This window comes from Anabrus simplex, chromosome 2 (genome assembly GCF_040414725.1).
Source record: "Anabrus simplex isolate iqAnaSimp1 chromosome 2, ASM4041472v1, whole genome shotgun sequence".
NCBI classification, from domain to species: domain Eukaryota; kingdom Metazoa; phylum Arthropoda; class Insecta; order Orthoptera; family Tettigoniidae; genus Anabrus; species Anabrus simplex.
Window position 1 is genome coordinate 976,158,219 of NC_090266.1, and position 20,813 is coordinate 976,179,031.

Genomic DNA, 20,813 nt, shown 5'->3' on the forward strand with positions numbered 1-20,813 from the left:
TAGATGTTATCTCATTAATCAAAGTTGGGAGTTTCTTTTTTACTTCATATCGTACGTCATTCTGTTTATCAATTGGGATTTGTTTATCGATATTAGTTTCGGTTTCAGCGATGGTAGTGATGATGTCTTCTGCCTTTTTGTGATTAGGCCAATTATGTTTGATGCCTTTATCTAATAGATTTAATTCTTGGTTAGAGAAGGTTGCATTAGATAGGTTGATTGTAGTGGGAATGTTAGTCAAATGGGAAGGGGACACTTTGTTGTCTGTATTTTGGTCAGGAGTTTTACATTTGTTTTCTTGAAGACTAAGTAATTTATGGTTTAGGGTTTTCTGTTTCTTGTCTAATACGTAAGATAGTTTGAGGTCAGTGTACCTTAAAAATGAGCTCCATTCAAGTGGGGGTAATTTCTGAGAGATGGTCAAATGAGTCCTATATAATTGTAAATTTAGTAATGATTTCTTCTTGTATAATAGTTTAATTTCATTTTTCAACCATATGTTGTTTACTTTCTTTTGAGTGGCATTAGATTTTGAATAGGGATGACTTTTTCTTTGTAAAGATTTGAGAAATTTAGGTACCAACTCTAATTTCAAGCAATCTTTAAGAAACTTGATATCTCTAGAAATCTTGCCTATTTTAATTTTTAGGTTTAAGTACTTGTTAGGTTTTACTATTGCCTGGTTGGCATTGACATTACATGTAATAAATATCATTTTTGGTCCGTATTGATGATGTAGATTGAAATAATAACATTAAGTTATTTATTAGACCACCTAATCAATACAAAATCGTCTTGGATGATTTACATAAATTTGTTAGCTAATAGTGGGACATGTTTCGCCTTCTCTGAAGGCATCATCAGCCATAGTCTTAACCTTAAATTAAAAATAAGCGTCTAAATAACATGTAGTGATGAAATGAATTTTAAAATCTTGAAGAGATTTGAAGTAAAATAACATTAAAAATAACAATGATGGTTTGAAAATACAATGTGATGAGATACAATAGTGGAAGTATTAACAAAATTAACCTTAGAAGGCTGCTAAAATAAGTACAATGGAATAAAACAACAGATTGTTATACAACAAGTAGTAAGATTGCATAAAAGTAAAGTTGATAGTAATGGCGGTTATAATTAGACGATGGCGAAAAATCTTATGTAATCAAAGTGAAGAGGAGAGAGTAAAAGTCAAAGTTAGTCGAGAGATCCGAAGTTCATTATGATCTTGAAGATAAAGGATGAAAGTCAGATGCATATGGTGAAGTTGTAGAACACGTTGAGGATATGAAGTTGGTGAATAGAAGTTGAAGAACAGTTTCAAATAGGATCACTATGGACCATCTCAAAATTTGAAGTGATGTTCAAATGTTGTAAATTGTGAGTTTGTAGATATTCTAGTTGAAAAAGCATATACAAGTGGAATCTGTAAATGGAAGCAAGAAACGTAGAGTTAATTGTGTGAAAAGATATTTGAAAAATCTTGAAGTAGAATCGTATGCACTTACCACTTGACGGTGACAAAGATAGCTTGTAATATTATGAGTAAGAAGTATTTGCAACAGTAGACTTCTTGCTACGTGTGTTATAACTGAAGTTTTGTGTTGGAGGGGGATCTGTTTGCGTTGACGTAACTATTAGAGGGGGGCTGCTATTGGTGGGAGGGAAGGAAGAGAGTGTATTACTGCGCGTGTTGTAACGGTGTAAGGCTATTGGAGGGAGCGATGTTCCGGTGGGTGTGGCTATGGGTTTATTGGTTGTATTTGAATTAGAGGTACTAGCGGTGGGGGGAAGGGAGGGGGGTATATTAGCTGTAGGGGAGGTGGGAACTCTAATTGATGTGAGGTTGAAGATTTTTAAGAATTTGTTGGTGAGGGAAGTTGATTCTCGTAATAAAATAAGAATCTGTTCATACAAGGGGCTTTTTTTATCAATAGTGTCATTTAGATTTTTATCTTTATTAAAATGTTGGTCGAGGAAAATAAATAAGTTTTCATATTCTGTCATGAGTTTGCTTTTATCAACTCTTTTTAGGATATGGAGGTCTTGTTCTATTGTGGTGAATTTATGCCCGGTGTCCCTCATATGGTTGGCCATTGCGGAGAATTTGTTGTGTTTTTGGGCATTGTAATGCTCGGCGTATCTGGTAGAGAAGCTGCGGCCAGTTTGGCCAACATAAGAAAAATTACATGTAGAGCATTTCAATCTGTATATTCCTGATCCAGAGTAACTATTGTCTGTGATGTTGATAGAGTTGTGATTGAAGAATAAATTGCGATTAGTGTTTTTTGTTGTGTAGGCTATTTTTATTTCGTGCTTCATTAATGAATTGGTTATCGGGTAAATGCTATGGTTAGTGAACGTGAATTTAGCGTATTTTGGTTTGACGGGTTTTAATGGAGTTAAATTGGTAGCTAGTTTTAGTTTGGTTTTATTGATGATTTTATCAATCATATTCGTGTTAAATCCATTAAATTTAGCTATTTCCTTGATGAATAGTAATTCTTTCTTTAAATTAGTAGAGGACATAGGGATCTTTAATGCTCTATATATTAAACTGTGATAAGTGGCTTTTTTATGTGAGTTGGGATGTAAAGAATCATTTTTTATGGTTGTTGGAGAAAAGGTGGGTTTTCTGTATATTTGGAAGTCGAATTTGTTCAATGCTCGTGTGATTTTGATATCTAAGAAGTTCAGAGAGTTATTGAACTCATCTTCTTTAGTGAATTTAATATTATTATCTAAGTTGTTGAGGAATGATAGTATGTTATTGCTGTTGTTGATTTGTTTATCAATGATAGCTATGGTATCATCAACATAGCGATGCCAAAGACAGAGTCCGTTGATGTTATTAATAATCTTACTATGTTCGAGATTATCTAAGTATATGTCGGCTAGTATTCCAGATAACGGGTCTCCCATCGCTAGACCTTCTTGTTTGTAAATTTTCTTATTGAAGGTAAAATAGTTGTTGTCTAAAACGAAATTAAGTCATTTTAACCATTCATCAATTTCGATTTTACTCAATGTGCTATGTTTCAACAGATTGTTTTTTATGATGTTAATAGTATTGTTGATAGGGATATTAGTATACATGTTGGTGATGTCAAAAGAACATAAAACGTGGTTTGGTTGTAGACTGAACTTATTTAGGGAATTACAGAGTTCGATCGAGTTCTTTATGGGGTTGGAGTTGTGAAATTTGAAGTGTTTTTTTAGGAATTTGTGTAGGAATTGAGAGGTTTTATAGGTAGGACTATTGATACTATTAATTATAGGTCGAATGGGGACATCTTTTTTATGAATTTTGGGCAGTGATCTGACTGTAGGTAATTTTGGGTTCATTACAGTTAATTTCTGATAATCTTGATCATTTAAAATGAAGTTAGAATTTTTCAGAAGGTTCTTTAAGTTACGCTGTATTTTGTTTGTAGGATCTTTGTTAATTAAGGTATAGGTATTGTCTGAAAAAAAGGTTTCAGTTTTATTGATGTAATCTTGTTTGTTCATTATTACTATGGTGTTGCCCTTATCTGCTTTTGTAATTACTACGTTGTTGCTATGGATTTTGGATTTCAGGTTTAGAATTTGTTTCGAGACATTGTGGTTATTATTAGATGTTATCTCATTAATCAAAGTTGGGAGTTTCTTTTTTACTTCATATCGTACGTCATTCTGTTTATCAATTGGGATTTGTTTATCGATATTAGTTTCGGTTTCAGCGATGGTAGTGATGATGTCTTCTGCCTTTTTGTGATTAGGCCAATTATGTTTGATGCCTTTATCTAATAGATTTAATTCTTGGTTAGAGAAGGTTGCATTAGATAGGTTGATTGTAGTGGGAATGTTAGTCAAATGGGAAGGGGACACTTTGTTGTCTGTATTTTGGTCAGGAGTTTTACATTTGTTTTCTTGAAGACTAAGTAATTTATGGTTTAGGGTTTTCTGTTTCTTGTCTAATACGTAAGATAGTTTGAGGTCAGTGTACCTTAAAAATGAGCTCCATTCAAGTGGGGGTAATTTCTGAGAGATGGTCAAATGAGTCCTATATAATTGTAAATTTAGTAATGATTTCTTCTTGTATAATAGTTTAATTTCATTTTTCAACCATATGTTGTTTACTTTCTTTTGAGTGGCATTAGATTTTGAATAGGGATGACTTTTTCTTTGTAAAGATTTGAGAAATTTAGGTACCAACTCTAATTTCAAGCAATCTTTAAGAAACTTGATATCTCTAGAAATCTTGCCTATTTTAATTTTTAGGTTTAAGTACTTGTTAGGTTTTACTATTGCCTGGTTGGCATTGACATTACATGTAATAAATATCATTTTTGGTCCGTATTGATGATGTAGATTGAAATAATAACATTAAGTTATTTATTAGACCACCTAATCAATACAAAATCGTCTTGGATGATTTACATAAATTTGTTAGCTAATAGTGGGACATGTTTCGCCTTCTCTGAAGGCATCATCAGCCATAGTCTTAACCTTAAATTAAAAATAAGCGTCTAAATAACATGTAGTGATGAAATGAATTTTAAAATCTTGAAGAGATTTGAAGTAAAATAACATTAAAAATAACAATGATGGTTTGAAAATACAATGTGATGAGATACAATAGTGGAAGTATTAACAAAATTAACCTTAGAAGGCTGCTAAAATAAGTACAATGGAATAAAACAACAGATTGTTATACAACAAGTAGTAAGATTGCATAAAAGTAAAGTTGATAGTAATGGCGGTTATAATTAGACGATGGCGAAAAATCTTATGTAATCAAAGTGAAGAGGAGAGAGTAAAAGTCAAAGTTAGTCGAGAGATCCGAAGTTCATTATGATCTTGAAGATAAAGGATGAAAGTCAGATGCATATGGTGAAGTTGTAGAACACGTTGAGGATATGAAGTTGGTGAATAGAAGTTGAAGAACAGTTTCAAATAGGATCACTATGGACCATCTCAAAATTTGAAGTGATGTTCAAATGTTGTAAATTGTGAGTTTGTAGATATTCTAGTTGAAAAAGCATATACAAGTGGAATCTGTAAATGGAAGCAAGAAACGTAGAGTTAATTGTGTGAAAAGATATTTGAAAAATCTTGAAGTAGAATCGTATGCACTTACCACTTGACGGTGACAAAGATAGCTTGTAATATTATGAGTAAGAAGTATTTGCAACAGTAGACTTCTTGCTACGTGTGTTATAACTGAAGTTTTGTGTTGGAGGGGGATCTGTTTGCGTTGACGTAACTATTAGAGGGGGGCTGCTATTGGTGGGAGGGAAGGAAGAGAGTGTATTACTGCGCGTGTTGTAACGGTGTAAGGCTATTGGAGGGAGCGATGTTCCGGTGGGTGTGGCTATGGGTTTATTGGTTGTATTTGAATTAGAGGTACTAGCGGTGGGGGGAAGGGAGGGGGGTATATTAGCTGTAGGGGAGGTGGGAACTCTAATTGATGTGAGGTTGAAGATTTTTAAGAATTTGTTGGTGAGGGAAGTTGATTCTCGTAATAAAATAAGAATCTGTTCATACAAGGGGCTTTTTTTATCAATAGTGTCATTTAGATTTTTATCTTTATTAAAATGTTGGTCGAGGAAAATAAATAAGTTTTCATATTCTGTCATGAGTTTGCTTTTATCAACTCTTTTTAGGATATGGAGGTCTTGTTCTATTGTGGTGAATTTATGCCCGGTGTCCCTCATATGGTTGGCCATTGCGGAGAATTTGTTGTGTTTTTGGGCATTGTAATGCTCGGCGTATCTGGTAGAGAAGCTGCGGCCAGTTTGGCCAACATAAGAAAAATTACATGTAGAGCATTTCAATCTGTATATTCCTGATCCAGAGTAACTATTGTCTGTGATGTTGATAGAGTTGTGATTGAAGAATAAATTGCGATTAGTGTTTTTTGTTGTGTAGGCTATTTTTATTTCGTGCTTCATTAATGAATTGGTTATCGGGTAAATGCTATGGTTAGTGAACGTGAATTTAGCGTATTTTGGTTTGACGGGTTTTAATGGAGTTAAATTGGTAGCTAGTTTTAGTTTGGTTTTATTGATGATTTTATCAATCATATTCGTGTTAAATCCATTAAATTTAGCTATTTCCTTGATGAATAGTAATTCTTTCTTTAAATTAGTAGAGGACATAGGGATCTTTAATGCTCTATATATTAAACTGTGATAAGTGGCTTTTTTATGTGAGTTGGGATGTAAAGAATCATTTTTTATGGTTGTTGGAGAAAAGGTGGGTTTTCTGTATATTTGGAAGTCGAATTTGTTCAATGCTCGTGTGATTTTGATATCTAAGAAGTTCAGAGAGTTATTGAACTCATCTTCTTTAGTGAATTTAATATTATTATCTAAGTTGTTGAGGAATGATAGTATGTTATTGCTGTTGTTGATTTGTTTATCAATGATAGCTATGGTATCATCAACATAGCGATGCCAAAGACAGAGTCCGTTGATGTTATTAATAATCTTACTATGTTCGAGATTATCTAAGTATATGTCGGCTAGTATTCCAGATAACGGGTCTCCCATCGCTAGACCTTCTTGTTTGTAAATTTTCTTATTGAAGGTAAAATAGTTGTTGTCTAAAACGAAATTAAGTAATTTTAACCATTCATCAATTTCGATTTTACTCAATGTGCTATGTTTCAACAGATTGTTTTTTATGATGTTAATAGTATTGTTGATAGGGATATTAGTATACATGTTGGTGATGTCAAAAGAACATAAAACGTGGTTTGGTTGTAGACTGAACTTATTTAGGGAATTACAGAGTTCGATCGAGTTCTTTATGGGGTTGGAGTTGTGAAATTTGAAGTGTTTTTTTAGGAATTTGTGTAGGAATTGAGAGGTTTTATAGGTAGGACTATTGATACTATTAATTATAGGTCGAATGGGGACATCTTTTTTATGAATTTTGGGCAGTGATCTGACTGTAGGTAATTTTGGGTTCATTACAGTTAATTTCTGATAATCTTGATCATTTAAAATGAAGTTAGAATTTTTCAGAAGGTTCTTTAAGTTACGCTGTATTTTGTTTGTAGGATCTTTGTTAATTAAGGTATAGGTATTGTCTGAAAAAAAGGTTTCAGTTTTATTGATGTAATCTTGTTTGTTCATTATTACTATGGTGTTGCCCTTATCTGCTTTTGTAATTACTACGTTGTTGCTATGGATTTTGGATTTCAGGTTTAGAATTTGTTTCGAGACATTGTGGTTATTATTAGATGTTATCTCATTAATCAAAGTTGGGAGTTTCTTTTTTACTTCATATCGTACGTCATTCTGTTTATCAATTGGGATTTGTTTATCGATATTAGTTTCGGTTTCAGCGATGGTAGTGATGATGTCTTCTGCCTTTTTGTGATTAGGCCAATTATGTTTGATGCCTTTATCTAATAGATTTAATTCTTGGTTAGAGAAGGTTGCATTAGATAGGTTGATTGTAGTGGGAATGTTAGTCAAATGGGAAGGGGACACTTTGTTGTCTGTATTTTGGTCAGGAGTTTTACATTTGTTTTCTTGAAGACTAAGTAATTTATGGTTTAGGGTTTTCTGTTTCTTGTCTAATACGTAAGATAGTTTGAGGTCAGTGTACCTTAAAAATGAGCTCCATTCAAGTGGGGGTAATTTCTGAGAGATGGTCAAATGAGTCCTATATAATTGTAAATTTAGTAATGATTTCTTCTTGTATAATAGTTTAATTTCATTTTTCAACCATATGTTGTTTACTTTCTTTTGAGTGGCATTAGATTTTGAATAGGGATGACTTTTTCTTTGTAAAGATTTGAGAAATTTAGGTACCAACTCTAATTTCAAGCAATCTTTAAGAAACTTGATATCTCTAGAAATCTTGCCTATTTTAATTTTTAGGTTTAAGTACTTGTTAGGTTTTACTATTGCCTGGTTGGCATTGACATTACATGTAATAAATATCATTTTTGGTCCGTATTGATGATGTAGATTGAAATAATAACATTAAGTTATTTATTAGACCACCTAATCAATACAAAATCGTCTTGGATGATTTACATAAATTTGTTAGCTAATAGTGGGACATGTTTCGCCTTCTCTGAAGGCATCATCAGCCATAGTCTTAACCTTAAATTAAAAATAAGCGTCTAAATAACATGTAGTGATGAAATGAATTTTAAAATCTTGAAGAGATTTGAAGTAAAATAACATTAAAAATAACAATGATGGTTTGAAAATACAATGTGATGAGATACAATAGTGGAAGTATTAACAAAATTAACCTTAGAAGGCTGCTAAAATAAGTACAATGGAATAAAACAACAGATTGTTATACAACAAGTAGTAAGATTGCATAAAAGTAAAGTTGATAGTAATGGCGGTTATAATTAGACGATGGCGAAAAATCTTATGTAATCAAAGTGAAGAGGAGAGAGTAAAAGTCAAAGTTAGTCGAGAGATCCGAAGTTCATTATGATCTTGAAGATAAAGGATGAAAGTCAGATGCATATGGTGAAGTTGTAGAACACGTTGAGGATATGAAGTTGGTGAATAGAAGTTGAAGAACAGTTTCAAATAGGATCACTATGGACCATCTCAAAATTTGAAGTGATGTTCAAATGTTGTAAATTGTGAGTTTGTAGATATTCTAGTTGAAAAAGCATATACAAGTGGAATCTGTAAATGGAAGCAAGAAACGTAGAGTTAATTGTGTGAAAAGATATTTGAAAAATCTTGAAGTAGAATCGTATGCACTTACCACTTGACGGTGACAAAGATAGCTTGTAATATTATGAGTAAGAAGTATTTGCAACAGTAGACTTCTTGCTACGTGTGTTATAACTGAAGTTTTGTGTTGGAGGGGGATCTGTTTGCGTTGACGTAACTATTAGAGGGGGGCTGCTATTGGTGGGAGGGAAGGAAGAGAGTGTATTACTGCGCGTGTTGTAACGGTGTAAGGCTATTGGAGGGAGCGATGTTCCGGTGGGTGTGGCTATGGGTTTATTGGTTGTATTTGAATTAGAGGTACTAGCGGTGGGGGGAAGGGAGGGGGGTATATTAGCTGTAGGGGAGGTGGGAACTCTAATTGATGTGAGGTTGAAGATTTTTAAGAATTTGTTGGTGAGGGAAGTTGATTCTCGTAATAAAATAAGAATCTGTTCATACAAGGGGCTTTTTTTATCAATAGTGTCATTTAGATTTTTATCTTTATTAAAATGTTGGTCGAGGAAAATAAATAAGTTTTCATATTCTGTCATGAGTTTGCTTTTATCAACTCTTTTTAGGATATGGAGGTCTTGTTCTATTGTGGTGAATTTATGCCCGGTGTCCCTCATATGGTTGGCCATTGCGGAGAATTTGTTGTGTTTTTGGGCATTGTAATGCTCGGCGTATCTGGTAGAGAAGCTGCGGCCAGTTTGGCCAACATAAGAAAAATTACATGTAGAGCATTTCAATCTGTATATTCCTGATCCAGAGTAACTATTGTCTGTGATGTTGATAGAGTTGTGATTGAAGAATAAATTGCGATTAGTGTTTTTTGTTGTGTAGGCTATTTTTATTTCGTGCTTCATTAATGAATTGGTTATCGGGTAAATGCTATGGTTAGTGAACGTGAATTTAGCGTATTTTGGTTTGACGGGTTTTAATGGAGTTAAATTGGTAGCTAGTTTTAGTTTGGTTTTATTGATGATTTTATCAATCATATTCGTGTTAAATCCATTAAATTTAGCTATTTCCTTGATGAATAGTAATTCTTTCTTTAAATTAGTAGAGGACATAGGGATCTTTAATGCTCTATATATTAAACTGTGATAAGTGGCTTTTTTATGTGAGTTGGGATGTAAAGAATCATTTTTTATGGTTGTTGGAGAAAAGGTGGGTTTTCTGTATATTTGGAAGTCGAATTTGTTCAATGCTCGTGTGATTTTGATATCTAAGAAGTTCAGAGAGTTATTGAACTCATCTTCTTTAGTGAATTTAATATTATTATCTAAGTTGTTGAGGAATGATAGTATGTTATTGCTGTTGTTGATTTGTTTATCAATGATAGCTATGGTATCATCAACATAGCGATGCCAAAGACAGAGTCCGTTGATGTTATTAATAATCTTACTATGTTCGAGATTATCTAAGTATATGTCGGCTAGTATTCCAGATAACGGGTCTCCCATCGCTAGACCTTCTTGTTTGTAAATTTTCTTATTGAAGGTAAAATAGTTGTTGTCTAAAACGAAATTAAGTAATTTTAACCATTCATCAATTTCGATTTTACTCAATGTGCTATGTTTCAACAGATTGTTTTTTATGATGTTAATAGTATTGTTGATAGGGATATTAGTATACATGTTGGTGATGTCAAAAGAACATAAAACGTGGTTTGGTTGTAGACTGAACTTATTTAGGGAATTACAGAGTTCGATCGAGTTCTTTATGGGGTTGGAGTTGTGAAATTTGAAGTGTTTTTTTAGGAATTTGTGTAGGAATTGAGAGGTTTTATAGGTAGGACTATTGATACTATTAATTATAGGTCGAATGGGGACATCTTTTTTATGAATTTTGGGCAGTGATCTGACTGTAGGTAATTTTGGGTTCATTACAGTTAATTTCTGATAATCTTGATCATTTAAAATGAAGTTAGAATTTTTCAGAAGGTTCTTTAAGTTACGCTGTATTTTGTTTGTAGGATCTTTGTTAATTAAGGTATAGGTATTGTCTGAAAAAAAGGTTTCAGTTTTATTGATGTAATCTTGTTTGTTCATTATTACTATGGTGTTGCCCTTATCTGCTTTTGTAATTACTACGTTGTTGCTATGGATTTTGGATTTCAGGTTTAGAATTTGTTTCGAGACATTGTGGTTATTATTAGATGTTATCTCATTAATCAAAGTTGGGAGTTTCTTTTTTACTTCATATCGTACGTCATTCTGTTTATCAATTGGGATTTGTTTATCGATATTAGTTTCGGTTTCAGCGATGGTAGTGATGATGTCTTCTGCCTTTTTGTGATTAGGCCAATTATGTTTGATGCCTTTATCTAATAGATTTAATTCTTGGTTAGAGAAGGTTGCATTAGATAGGTTGATTGTAGTGGGAATGTTAGTCAAATGGGAAGGGGACACTTTGTTGTCTGTATTTTGGTCAGGAGTTTTACATTTGTTTTCTTGAAGACTAAGTAATTTATGGTTTAGGGTTTTCTGTTTCTTGTCTAATACGTAAGATAGTTTGAGGTCAGTGTACCTTAAAAATGAGCTCCATTCAAGTGGGGGTAATTTCTGAGAGATGGTCAAATGAGTCCTATATAATTGTAAATTTAGTAATGATTTCTTCTTGTATAATAGTTTAATTTCATTTTTCAACCATATGTTGTTTACTTTCTTTTGAGTGGCATTAGATTTTGAATAGGGATGACTTTTTCTTTGTAAAGATTTGAGAAATTTAGGTACCAACTCTAATTTCAAGCAATCTTTAAGAAACTTGATATCTCTAGAAATCTTGCCTATTTTAATTTTTAGGTTTAAGTACTTGTTAGGTTTTACTATTGCCTGGTTGGCATTGACATTACATGTAATAAATATCATTTTTGGTCCGTATTGATGATGTAGATTGAAATAATAACATTAAGTTATTTATTAGACCACCTAATCAATACAAAATCGTCTTGGATGATTTACATAAATTTGTTAGCTAATAGTGGGACATGTTTCGCCTTCTCTGAAGGCATCATCAGCCATAGTCTTAACCTTAAATTAAAAATAAGCGTCTAAATAACATGTAGTGATGAAATGAATTTTAAAATCTTGAAGAGATTTGAAGTAAAATAACATTAAAAATAACAATGATGGTTTGAAAATACAATGTGATGAGATACAATAGTGGAAGTATTAACAAAATTAACCTTAGAAGGCTGCTAAAATAAGTACAATGGAATAAAACAACAGATTGTTATACAACAAGTAGTAAGATTGCATAAAAGTAAAGTTGATAGTAATGGCGGTTATAATTAGACGATGGCGAAAAATCTTATGTAATCAAAGTGAAGAGGAGAGAGTAAAAGTCAAAGTTAGTCGAGAGATCCGAAGTTCATTATGATCTTGAAGATAAAGGATGAAAGTCAGATGCATATGGTGAAGTTGTAGAACACGTTGAGGATATGAAGTTGGTGAATAGAAGTTGAAGAACAGTTTCAAATAGGATCACTATGGACCATCTCAAAATTTGAAGTGATGTTCAAATGTTGTAAATTGTGAGTTTGTAGATATTCTAGTTGAAAAAGCATATACAAGTGGAATCTGTAAATGGAAGCAAGAAACGTAGAGTTAATTGTGTGAAAAGATATTTGAAAAATCTTGAAGTAGAATCGTATGCACTTACCACTTGACGGTGACAAAGATAGCTTGTAATATTATGAGTAAGAAGTATTTGCAACAGTAGACTTCTTGCTACGTGTGTTATAACTGAAGTTTTGTGTTGGAGGGGGATCTGTTTGCGTTGACGTAACTATTAGAGGGGGGCTGCTATTGGTGGGAGGGAAGGAAGAGAGTGTATTACTGCGCGTGTTGTAACGGTGTAAGGCTATTGGAGGGAGCGATGTTCCGGTGGGTGTGGCTATGGGTTTATTGGTTGTATTTGAATTAGAGGTACTAGCGGTGGGGGGAAGGGAGGGGGGTATATTAGCTGTAGGGGAGGTGGGAACTCTAATTGATGTGAGGTTGAAGATTTTTAAGAATTTGTTGGTGAGGGAAGTTGATTCTCGTAATAAAATAAGAATCTGTTCATACAAGGGGCTTTTTTTATCAATAGTGTCATTTAGATTTTTATCTTTATTAAAATGTTGGTCGAGGAAAATAAATAAGTTTTCATATTCTGTCATGAGTTTGCTTTTATCAACTCTTTTTAGGATATGGAGGTCTTGTTCTATTGTGGTGAATTTATGCCCGGTGTCCCTCATATGGTTGGCCATTGCGGAGAATTTGTTGTGTTTTTGGGCATTGTAATGCTCGGCGTATCTGGTAGAGAAGCTGCGGCCAGTTTGGCCAACATAAGAAAAATTACATGTAGAGCATTTCAATCTGTATATTCCTGATCCAGAGTAACTATTGTCTGTGATGTTGATAGAGTTGTGATTGAAGAATAAATTGCGATTAGTGTTTTTTGTTGTGTAGGCTATTTTTATTTCGTGCTTCATTAATGAATTGGTTATCGGGTAAATGCTATGGTTAGTGAACGTGAATTTAGCGTATTTTGGTTTGACGGGTTTTAATGGAGTTAAATTGGTAGCTAGTTTTAGTTTGGTTTTATTGATGATTTTATCAATCATATTCGTGTTAAATCCATTAAATTTAGCTATTTCCTTGATGAATAGTAATTCTTTCTTTAAATTAGTAGAGGACATAGGGATCTTTAATGCTCTATATATTAAACTGTGATAAGTGGCTTTTTTATGTGAGTTGGGATGTAAAGAATCATTTTTTATGGTTGTTGGAGAAAAGGTGGGTTTTCTGTATATTTGGAAGTCGAATTTGTTCAATGCTCGTGTGATTTTGATATCTAAGAAGTTCAGAGAGTTATTGAACTCATCTTCTTTAGTGAATTTAATATTATTATCTAAGTTGTTGAGGAATGATAGTATGTTATTGCTGTTGTTGATTTGTTTATCAATGATAGCTATGGTATCATCAACATAGCGATGCCAAAGACAGAGTCCGTTGATGTTATTAATAATCTTACTATGTTCGAGATTATCTAAGTATATGTCGGCTAGTATTCCAGATAACGGGTCTCCCATCGCTAGACCTTCTTGTTTGTAAATTTTCTTATTGAAGGTAAAATAGTTGTTGTCTAAAACGAAATTAAGTAATTTTAACCATTCATCAATTTCGATTTTACTCAATGTGCTATGTTTCAACAGATTGTTTTTTATGATGTTAATAGTATTGTTGATAGGGATATTAGTATACATGACTTTTACTCTCTCCTCTTCACTTTGATTACATAAGATTTTTCGCCATCGTCTAATTATAACCGCCATTACTATCAACTTTACTTTTATGCAATCTTACTACTTGTTGTATAACAATCTGTTGTTTTATTCCATTGTACTTATTTTAGCAGCCTTCTAAGGTTAATTTTGTTAATACTTCCACTATTGTATCTCATCACATTGTATTTTCAAACCATCATTGTTATTTTTAATGTTATTTTACTTCAAATCTCTTCAAGATTTTAAAATTCATTTCATCACTACATGTTATTTAGACGCTTATTTTTAATTTAAGGTTAAGACTATGGCTGATGATGCCTTCAGAGAAGGCGAAACATGTCCCACTATTAGCTAACAAATTTATGTAAATCATCCAAGACGATTTTGTATTGATTAGGTGGTCTAATAAATAACTTAATGTTATTATTTCAATCTGTATGGACGTTCCTGACGAGAACTAAGGTCAAAATTTGTATAATGTGTTGGATTCGTTGTGTTGCCAAAGTCTTCAAACCTCCATTTAATTTCATTTAAAGCATTAAGAGTCGAGCATAGCTCGAAGTTGGGAGGTGGAGGGTGTCGCCTGTGGTGGGACGTTAATGAAGAAGTTTCAATCTATGAAGATGTGACCATTGTTGAACAGCCATGTGCGGAAATCAGTGAAGTCACAGAAATCCTTGTCATGGAATGTTATTTAATTTTGGTCTTGTCATAATTTTGGGGAAACAAAAGGAATATTAAAAGACTGAAGAGTTTATGCAAAGAAAATTTTATGTGAATGAGAAAATGTGAATTAGAATGTGTTTTGAATATTATTGTAATATGTTTTTTTTTTAAATGCAATTTAGGGAAGCCTCATGATAAAACTTCATACTTTCTATATCTATCAATATTTGGAAATGTGGAGAACAGACATTATGAACTGGTAATCATAAAGAAGTTTCAATTATGAAGATGTTTTGATGTGTTGATTTGCAGGGATTTGTAATATTGTGTATTTTGTAATATGCAGAACTAAACTTTTGTGCCAGCCTGTACTGGCATGTGTAATTTTAATAACAAGTTGCTATATGTTTTGCAATCAAACTCTCTCGAACTTCCCCTGCGGAAGTCTGAGTTGGGATTGGCCGGATAACGACCTTTCCCATTGGTGAATATGCAAATCTAGAGAAATTCTCTCATTGTTTCTCCATAAACAATATCCCATGGGCACCAGCCTTCAAGCTTATGGCTTGAAAACAATAGTTGATAATTAATAATAATAATAATAATAATAATAATAATGTAATGAGACTAAATACTCCCAGAAGTGGGGTGACAGAACACTAAACATTAAGTATACTAACTTGGAAGTTAAGGATCATTAATAAGAATTTCAGAAAATACAAATTAAAACAACTATTTATTATGATGAAAAACATGACGTAACGGCGTATTAACGAAATCTGAACTTAGGGAAGCAAAAGAAAAACGAATGAAATAAAATTTAAGAAAATGAACTGTTATGCGGAGACTTGCAGTAATTTATGCCATTAGTTCATCATTTGTAGACTCTGTTAAGCAGCTGATGTTTGATGGACCTCTCGTACAGGCGTTGTCATCTCTCATTGTTGGTTCCATTCCTATTTCTGATTCGTGCATAGTCCACTAGCGGTACTACGACTTTCCTGACTTTAACACTTCCTAAAGTACTCGTTACATAAAGTCGTAATGAGTCCTAATTTTAATAGAAAAACCACCCTGGGTTACATTCGTGGAGAGAATACACTTGTATTCTTCCGTATTACAGAACTCTAGCGTAGCTAATTATATAACAAAATATTTCCGGCCCTATACCGGTCAAAACAAGTCTCTCGTTGACTTTAATTCTCGTCATTGAGACAAACAGGTCTCAATGAGTGTACATTTTGAGTAGTGCTCTACTCAGATGCGAAGTTAACTAAGTTAAGATCTTCGATGTAAGACGTACAGCCCTCCTCCGATGTAATGATAGTATCTTCTTTCAAAACGTCAGTAAGTAGAATCGTAAGTCAGAAGAGCCCTCTCCAGCTCTTGTCGTCCATGTATATAGGCTCCAAAATCTCCCTCCATCAACCGTATCACATGTTCCAGTAAGATCTGATGTACTATCTATTCTCCTATCCATTGCTGTATATCCTTCATGTTGCTTTATAACGTCCATTCACATAGGTTGAACTTTCCCGCACAATCAAGGCGTCAGGTAGTGAACTTCGAAAAGCAGGCGTTAACAAGGCTTTAACTGCCTTTCAGTGTATGGAGAGAGTAAGATCTCTCGTAAGCTTGATGACGTACATTTTCTGGTAATGGACTGAAATTAGCCTGGTGATTCTGGTCACCCGACCACGGCTATTGGAGATTTACTGCAAGCCACTAATACGAATGATGTTGAAATACTTTACTCAGTAAGTCGTTCGTTCAGAATATGTTATAGCCGCGATACAAAGAAATGAAATGATAATGTGAAATGGATGACTAAAAACCCTATATATATATATATATATATATATATATATATATATACACACATAATAATTTAAAATGACATACCATTTATTAAATATTATACCTTTTTCCAATTAATTACACAGTTCGATAATTTAGTACACGCTGTGATGTTCCAAACATCACAATGGTACGATTTCCTGTTTCAGGCTCCTCGTGACAGCTAAGTGTTTTGTCCAGGTCTTTTCCATCTTACCGACCTAGCGAGTGGACATGCTCGGGGTCTGTTCCCCCTCTGGGAACTCCAGCCTCGCATGGTAAGCGCTATGTTATTGCCTTCTAATCGATTTAAATTTATGCTTGTGTTTTGGCCTTTTCTAATTTAACGTAACTTCTGTGGTAATGTAAAATTTTATTTTGTGTGTCGGAGTTTCCTCTAGATTTCCACATTTACCAAAATTGAGCTCAGTATAACTTAGGTGTTAAGCTAGTTCGCAACGTTTTGTTTTCGGAGGCAAATTTTTTTTCTGGCTCAATATTTTGTAATTAAAAGTAAATGTAACTATCTTTCTTGAATAGCGTATTGTACATCACATTAATTAACTTTGATTCTTTCGAGGATGCCTCCATTCACTGTGTGAACTTCTAAGTTAAAAGATTATGGGTTTGTTTTGTAAGTCTATTTAAATATCCTTTGTTTTAGTGTGTTAAGTATCAGCTACTCTGCCACTTATTTGTTTTGTTTCATTTGAAATTGTATCTTTCATTTTGTTAATAATTATTAGTCTGAGGGTGATTATTGTGAACCTTTCCTTCCCCATAACGTCATACCTTCCCACGGACCTCAATAGGGCTCCTACCACCTTCCATGTCCTTTCTGTATTTGTCATTTGTTAGACCTGCAAGTTATATTTACCTCGGGTATGGTTTGATTTTGCGTAATTTGATAGTTAACCATCGCATTTCCAAGCTTAGATGTGAAGCCGCCGCTTTAGTGATATATTCCAAACTCTTCTTATTTAGTTTGCGCACGCGCTCCATGACCGGCTGCTACATTAATATTTTTCTAATTTTCCCTATTCATGACTATGTTTTACTCTTCATGATTGATGCTGTACCTTACATAGTTAAAGCTGCTAATGCTGTCAAAGCATTTTACTCCAGAATACTGTACGTTACCTGTCTAGCTTATGTATTCCACAGAGTAGCCAAAGAAGTCAGATCAAATTTTCCTGAAACTGACAAGCTCGTGTCGCAAACCAAGAAGGTATTTCTTAAGGCTCCATCACAAAGGGAACTTTTTAAAATCCTGAGCACCCGACATTCCATTACCACTGCAGCCTTTCATCACACAGTACGGAACATGGATAGGCGCCTGTATTTACTGCTGTGACAACTTTCAGCCAATGAAACATGTAATAGATTCTCTTGACAAGTAAGACACCACGGCCATTCAGACTGCCCAAGAATTGTTTTCGGATAAGCAAATGGAGGGAAAACTAGCATACATTAAGGTGAATTTCGGTTTCTTGTCATCGACTATTATACGTCTTCAGGAGAGAGGCGTGACTCTTGAAACAATGATCAATTTAGTCAGAATTACCACAGACTAATTACAATGCGTTCAAGGTGATTCCAGTATGTCAGTGTCAGACAAGTGAAACGTGTTCTTGTCAAAAATTCGGGATTTAATGTTCTGTGCGCCGTTTCTTGGGTGTTGAGGGATGAAGATTTTAGCATCAATGGAATTGAATAGGAACTTACATCCAGTGACTTAGTGCACTTCAAGTATGCTGCCATTGCATCTGCAGACATTGAAAAGAGCTTCTCAAAGTACAAGAAAGTGCTGGCCGACAGCCACTGTTCTTTTTTCTGGGAAAATCTGCGAATGGTCACCATTTCTACCGTAACGCGGAATGAGGTAAGACTGTATATCACATTTTCTGTGCACATTTTTCATCTATACTCTAATCCAATAATGCATTCGATTATCTAATCACAAAAAAAATGTTGTTTTTTGTTTTGTTCTTTAGATGTTCACGGCTTAACGGACCACATAACAGAAAAAAAATTCTTGAAAGAAAAATATTAATGTCCAGTATTAAACAATGGGCTGAAATGCTAACCAGTATTTATATGCAACTTCATCAACGTATGAAATTATATTACGTATCCATTACATTTATGTTAGTATAGAATAATGCAGTCTGTCTGCATTTGTTTGTGTGTTAAAATTATGTCAACAACATAAATATAGGCTATACCAACTTGAATAGTAAATTGATCGTAAAATTTCATTTAAAATGTATATGTCATTGTTCAAAGTTTTTGGATCATTTTAGTGGATTTTTGCTGTCATTTTATAGATTATTTTTAAACACTTTTAGGTCATCAAAATCCAGGGCCTGGTGATCACTGTGAATGAAAATGAAACAGGTCCACTAGTAACATATGACAAAGTTACATCCGTTATTAAAATCCCAAAGAATAGCAGCAGAGAAGTCCTAGTTTATAGTGCGAGAAACTTTTTGAGGTCTTAAGAAAGATACATCCAAAGGGGCAGTATTTTGTTTTCTATTCTGATTTTGGCAAAAACAAAGTAAGGACTGACAGCTCTATTTCAGCACATAAATTAGCACGAGTTAGTGAGATAACTCAAAAATAACTTACTATTTTACGGAAGATTTCTCAGTGGAGCTAGACAATATTTTCAAGAGTTGCAACAACAAAGGATCATGCAATTATCATCTCATCTGAGCCACGGACCTTCCAGAACATTCTCTTGGAGTTGATTAACAGTTTTTTCATCTTACCAGCACTTTAAAAATGACATACTGTCAATAAGTAAAGAAAAAATAAATTCCTTAAGAGATTCACTTCTATCTATTATGTATAACCAAAACATATTAGATTCTTATGAAGTTATCAAAGTTGAGTCTCCTGCGATTCAATCAGAACATCACAGTTATAAAAAGAGAGTAGTATTCACATTTGATAAAACACTAATACAGAAAAACCTGACTTACCAAACTATTTTTAAGCCTCCACATTTCACTGCGACCCAAGTATTGGTCTTTAAATGTAAGTTCTACGGAATCCAATGCCACATCTTCAGGGTTAACAATGTTCATTACTACATCAGCATATGTACGCAGCTGAAATGCATTAGCAATACTTTGTTCAACACTAATTGTTTCTGAAAAAGAAAAATAATTTTGTTTCTATATGATCAGGTAACTATAGACAATTGAAGTTAACTTATAAGGAAAGGAACAAAGAGGAAGAAGAAAACAGTAAAATAAAAATAATACATAAAATGATCTAGATATTCATTTCCCATTTAATGACCTTCATCAACTCGTTATTCCAGGTAGTAAAGCAGTTTGATTCTTGAATAGATATTTCCTTTCTGTTTCTAGTTGACTAAAAAATCTCTCAGAATTTGAAAGAGCTTGGGCCATTCCATGGTATATGCCTTTTCCACATCTACAAATGCCACAAATATGATCATCTTTTTTTTGGTCTTGTATGGCCACATGTAATATTAATAATGCTATTTTGCCTTACGTCCCACTAACAACTCTTTTACGGTTTTCGGAGACGCCGAGGTGCTGGAATTTAGTCCCTCAGGAGTTCTTTTACGTGCCATTAAATCTACCGACACGAGGCTGACGTATTTGAGCACCTTCAAATACCACCGGACTGAGCCAGGATTGAACCTGCCACGTTGGGGTCAGAAGGCCAGCGCCTCAACCGTCTGAGCCACTCAGCCCGGCACATGTAATATTAGCATTGTCTCATGTGTTCCAGGATGTTTATCAGAAACCAAACTGACCTTTCTTAATTGAACATAAACTTACCTTCAGTAAATTTTAAATTACATGTAACAAGCTTTAGCAGCTCCATTTTAGACACTAATCCAGTATTGACTATAAAATCAAGTAGCAAATATTTAAGATTAACTTAAATATTATGTTTATGTGGTCTGCCTATTCAATACATATATTATTTATTACATCTAGTACATGTTTTGTCCCCTAAAGGACATCATCAGCCCGATACAATACAAAAATTACATTATTAAATTGGAATGAAACATTAAAAACACTTTTGTATTCTAGGACATATAAAATAAAATATTGGCAAACTTTGTTAAAGTTGCAAGTCACATAATCAATAAAACTGGTTGAATTGTTCATTAAATACTTGATGATAAAGTTCATGGGAACTAACATTTGTATTCATAAAATCTTCAAATGATCGTTGTTGTGAATAAAAACTCTTGCTTTAAAATAGCCTACGCAGTGGTCTCTACGGTACGCACTAGTCATGCGTCTTGGTGGGTGTGCTATTTACCAATTGATGAGCCCAACTTAGCACACTGGGGCGAA

The 20,813-nt window shown here is 33.6% G+C and overlaps 1 protein-coding gene across 3 annotated transcripts in view; it reads right to left on the minus strand.

Annotated features, from left to right (window-relative positions):
* The window catches only part of Iml1 (GATOR complex protein Iml1), a 724,094-nt gene that overhangs the window by 632,920 nt on the left and 70,361 nt on the right, over nucleotides 1-20,813 (minus strand). For all 3 annotated transcript variants that reach the window (XM_067141784.2, XM_067141783.2, XM_067141785.2), the window contains exon 3: nucleotides 19,449-19,618. In XM_067141784.2, coding sequence (XP_066997885.1) covers nucleotides 19,449-19,618 — 170 coding nt within the window. The remainder of the gene's footprint in view (nucleotides 1-19,448; nucleotides 19,619-20,813) is intronic.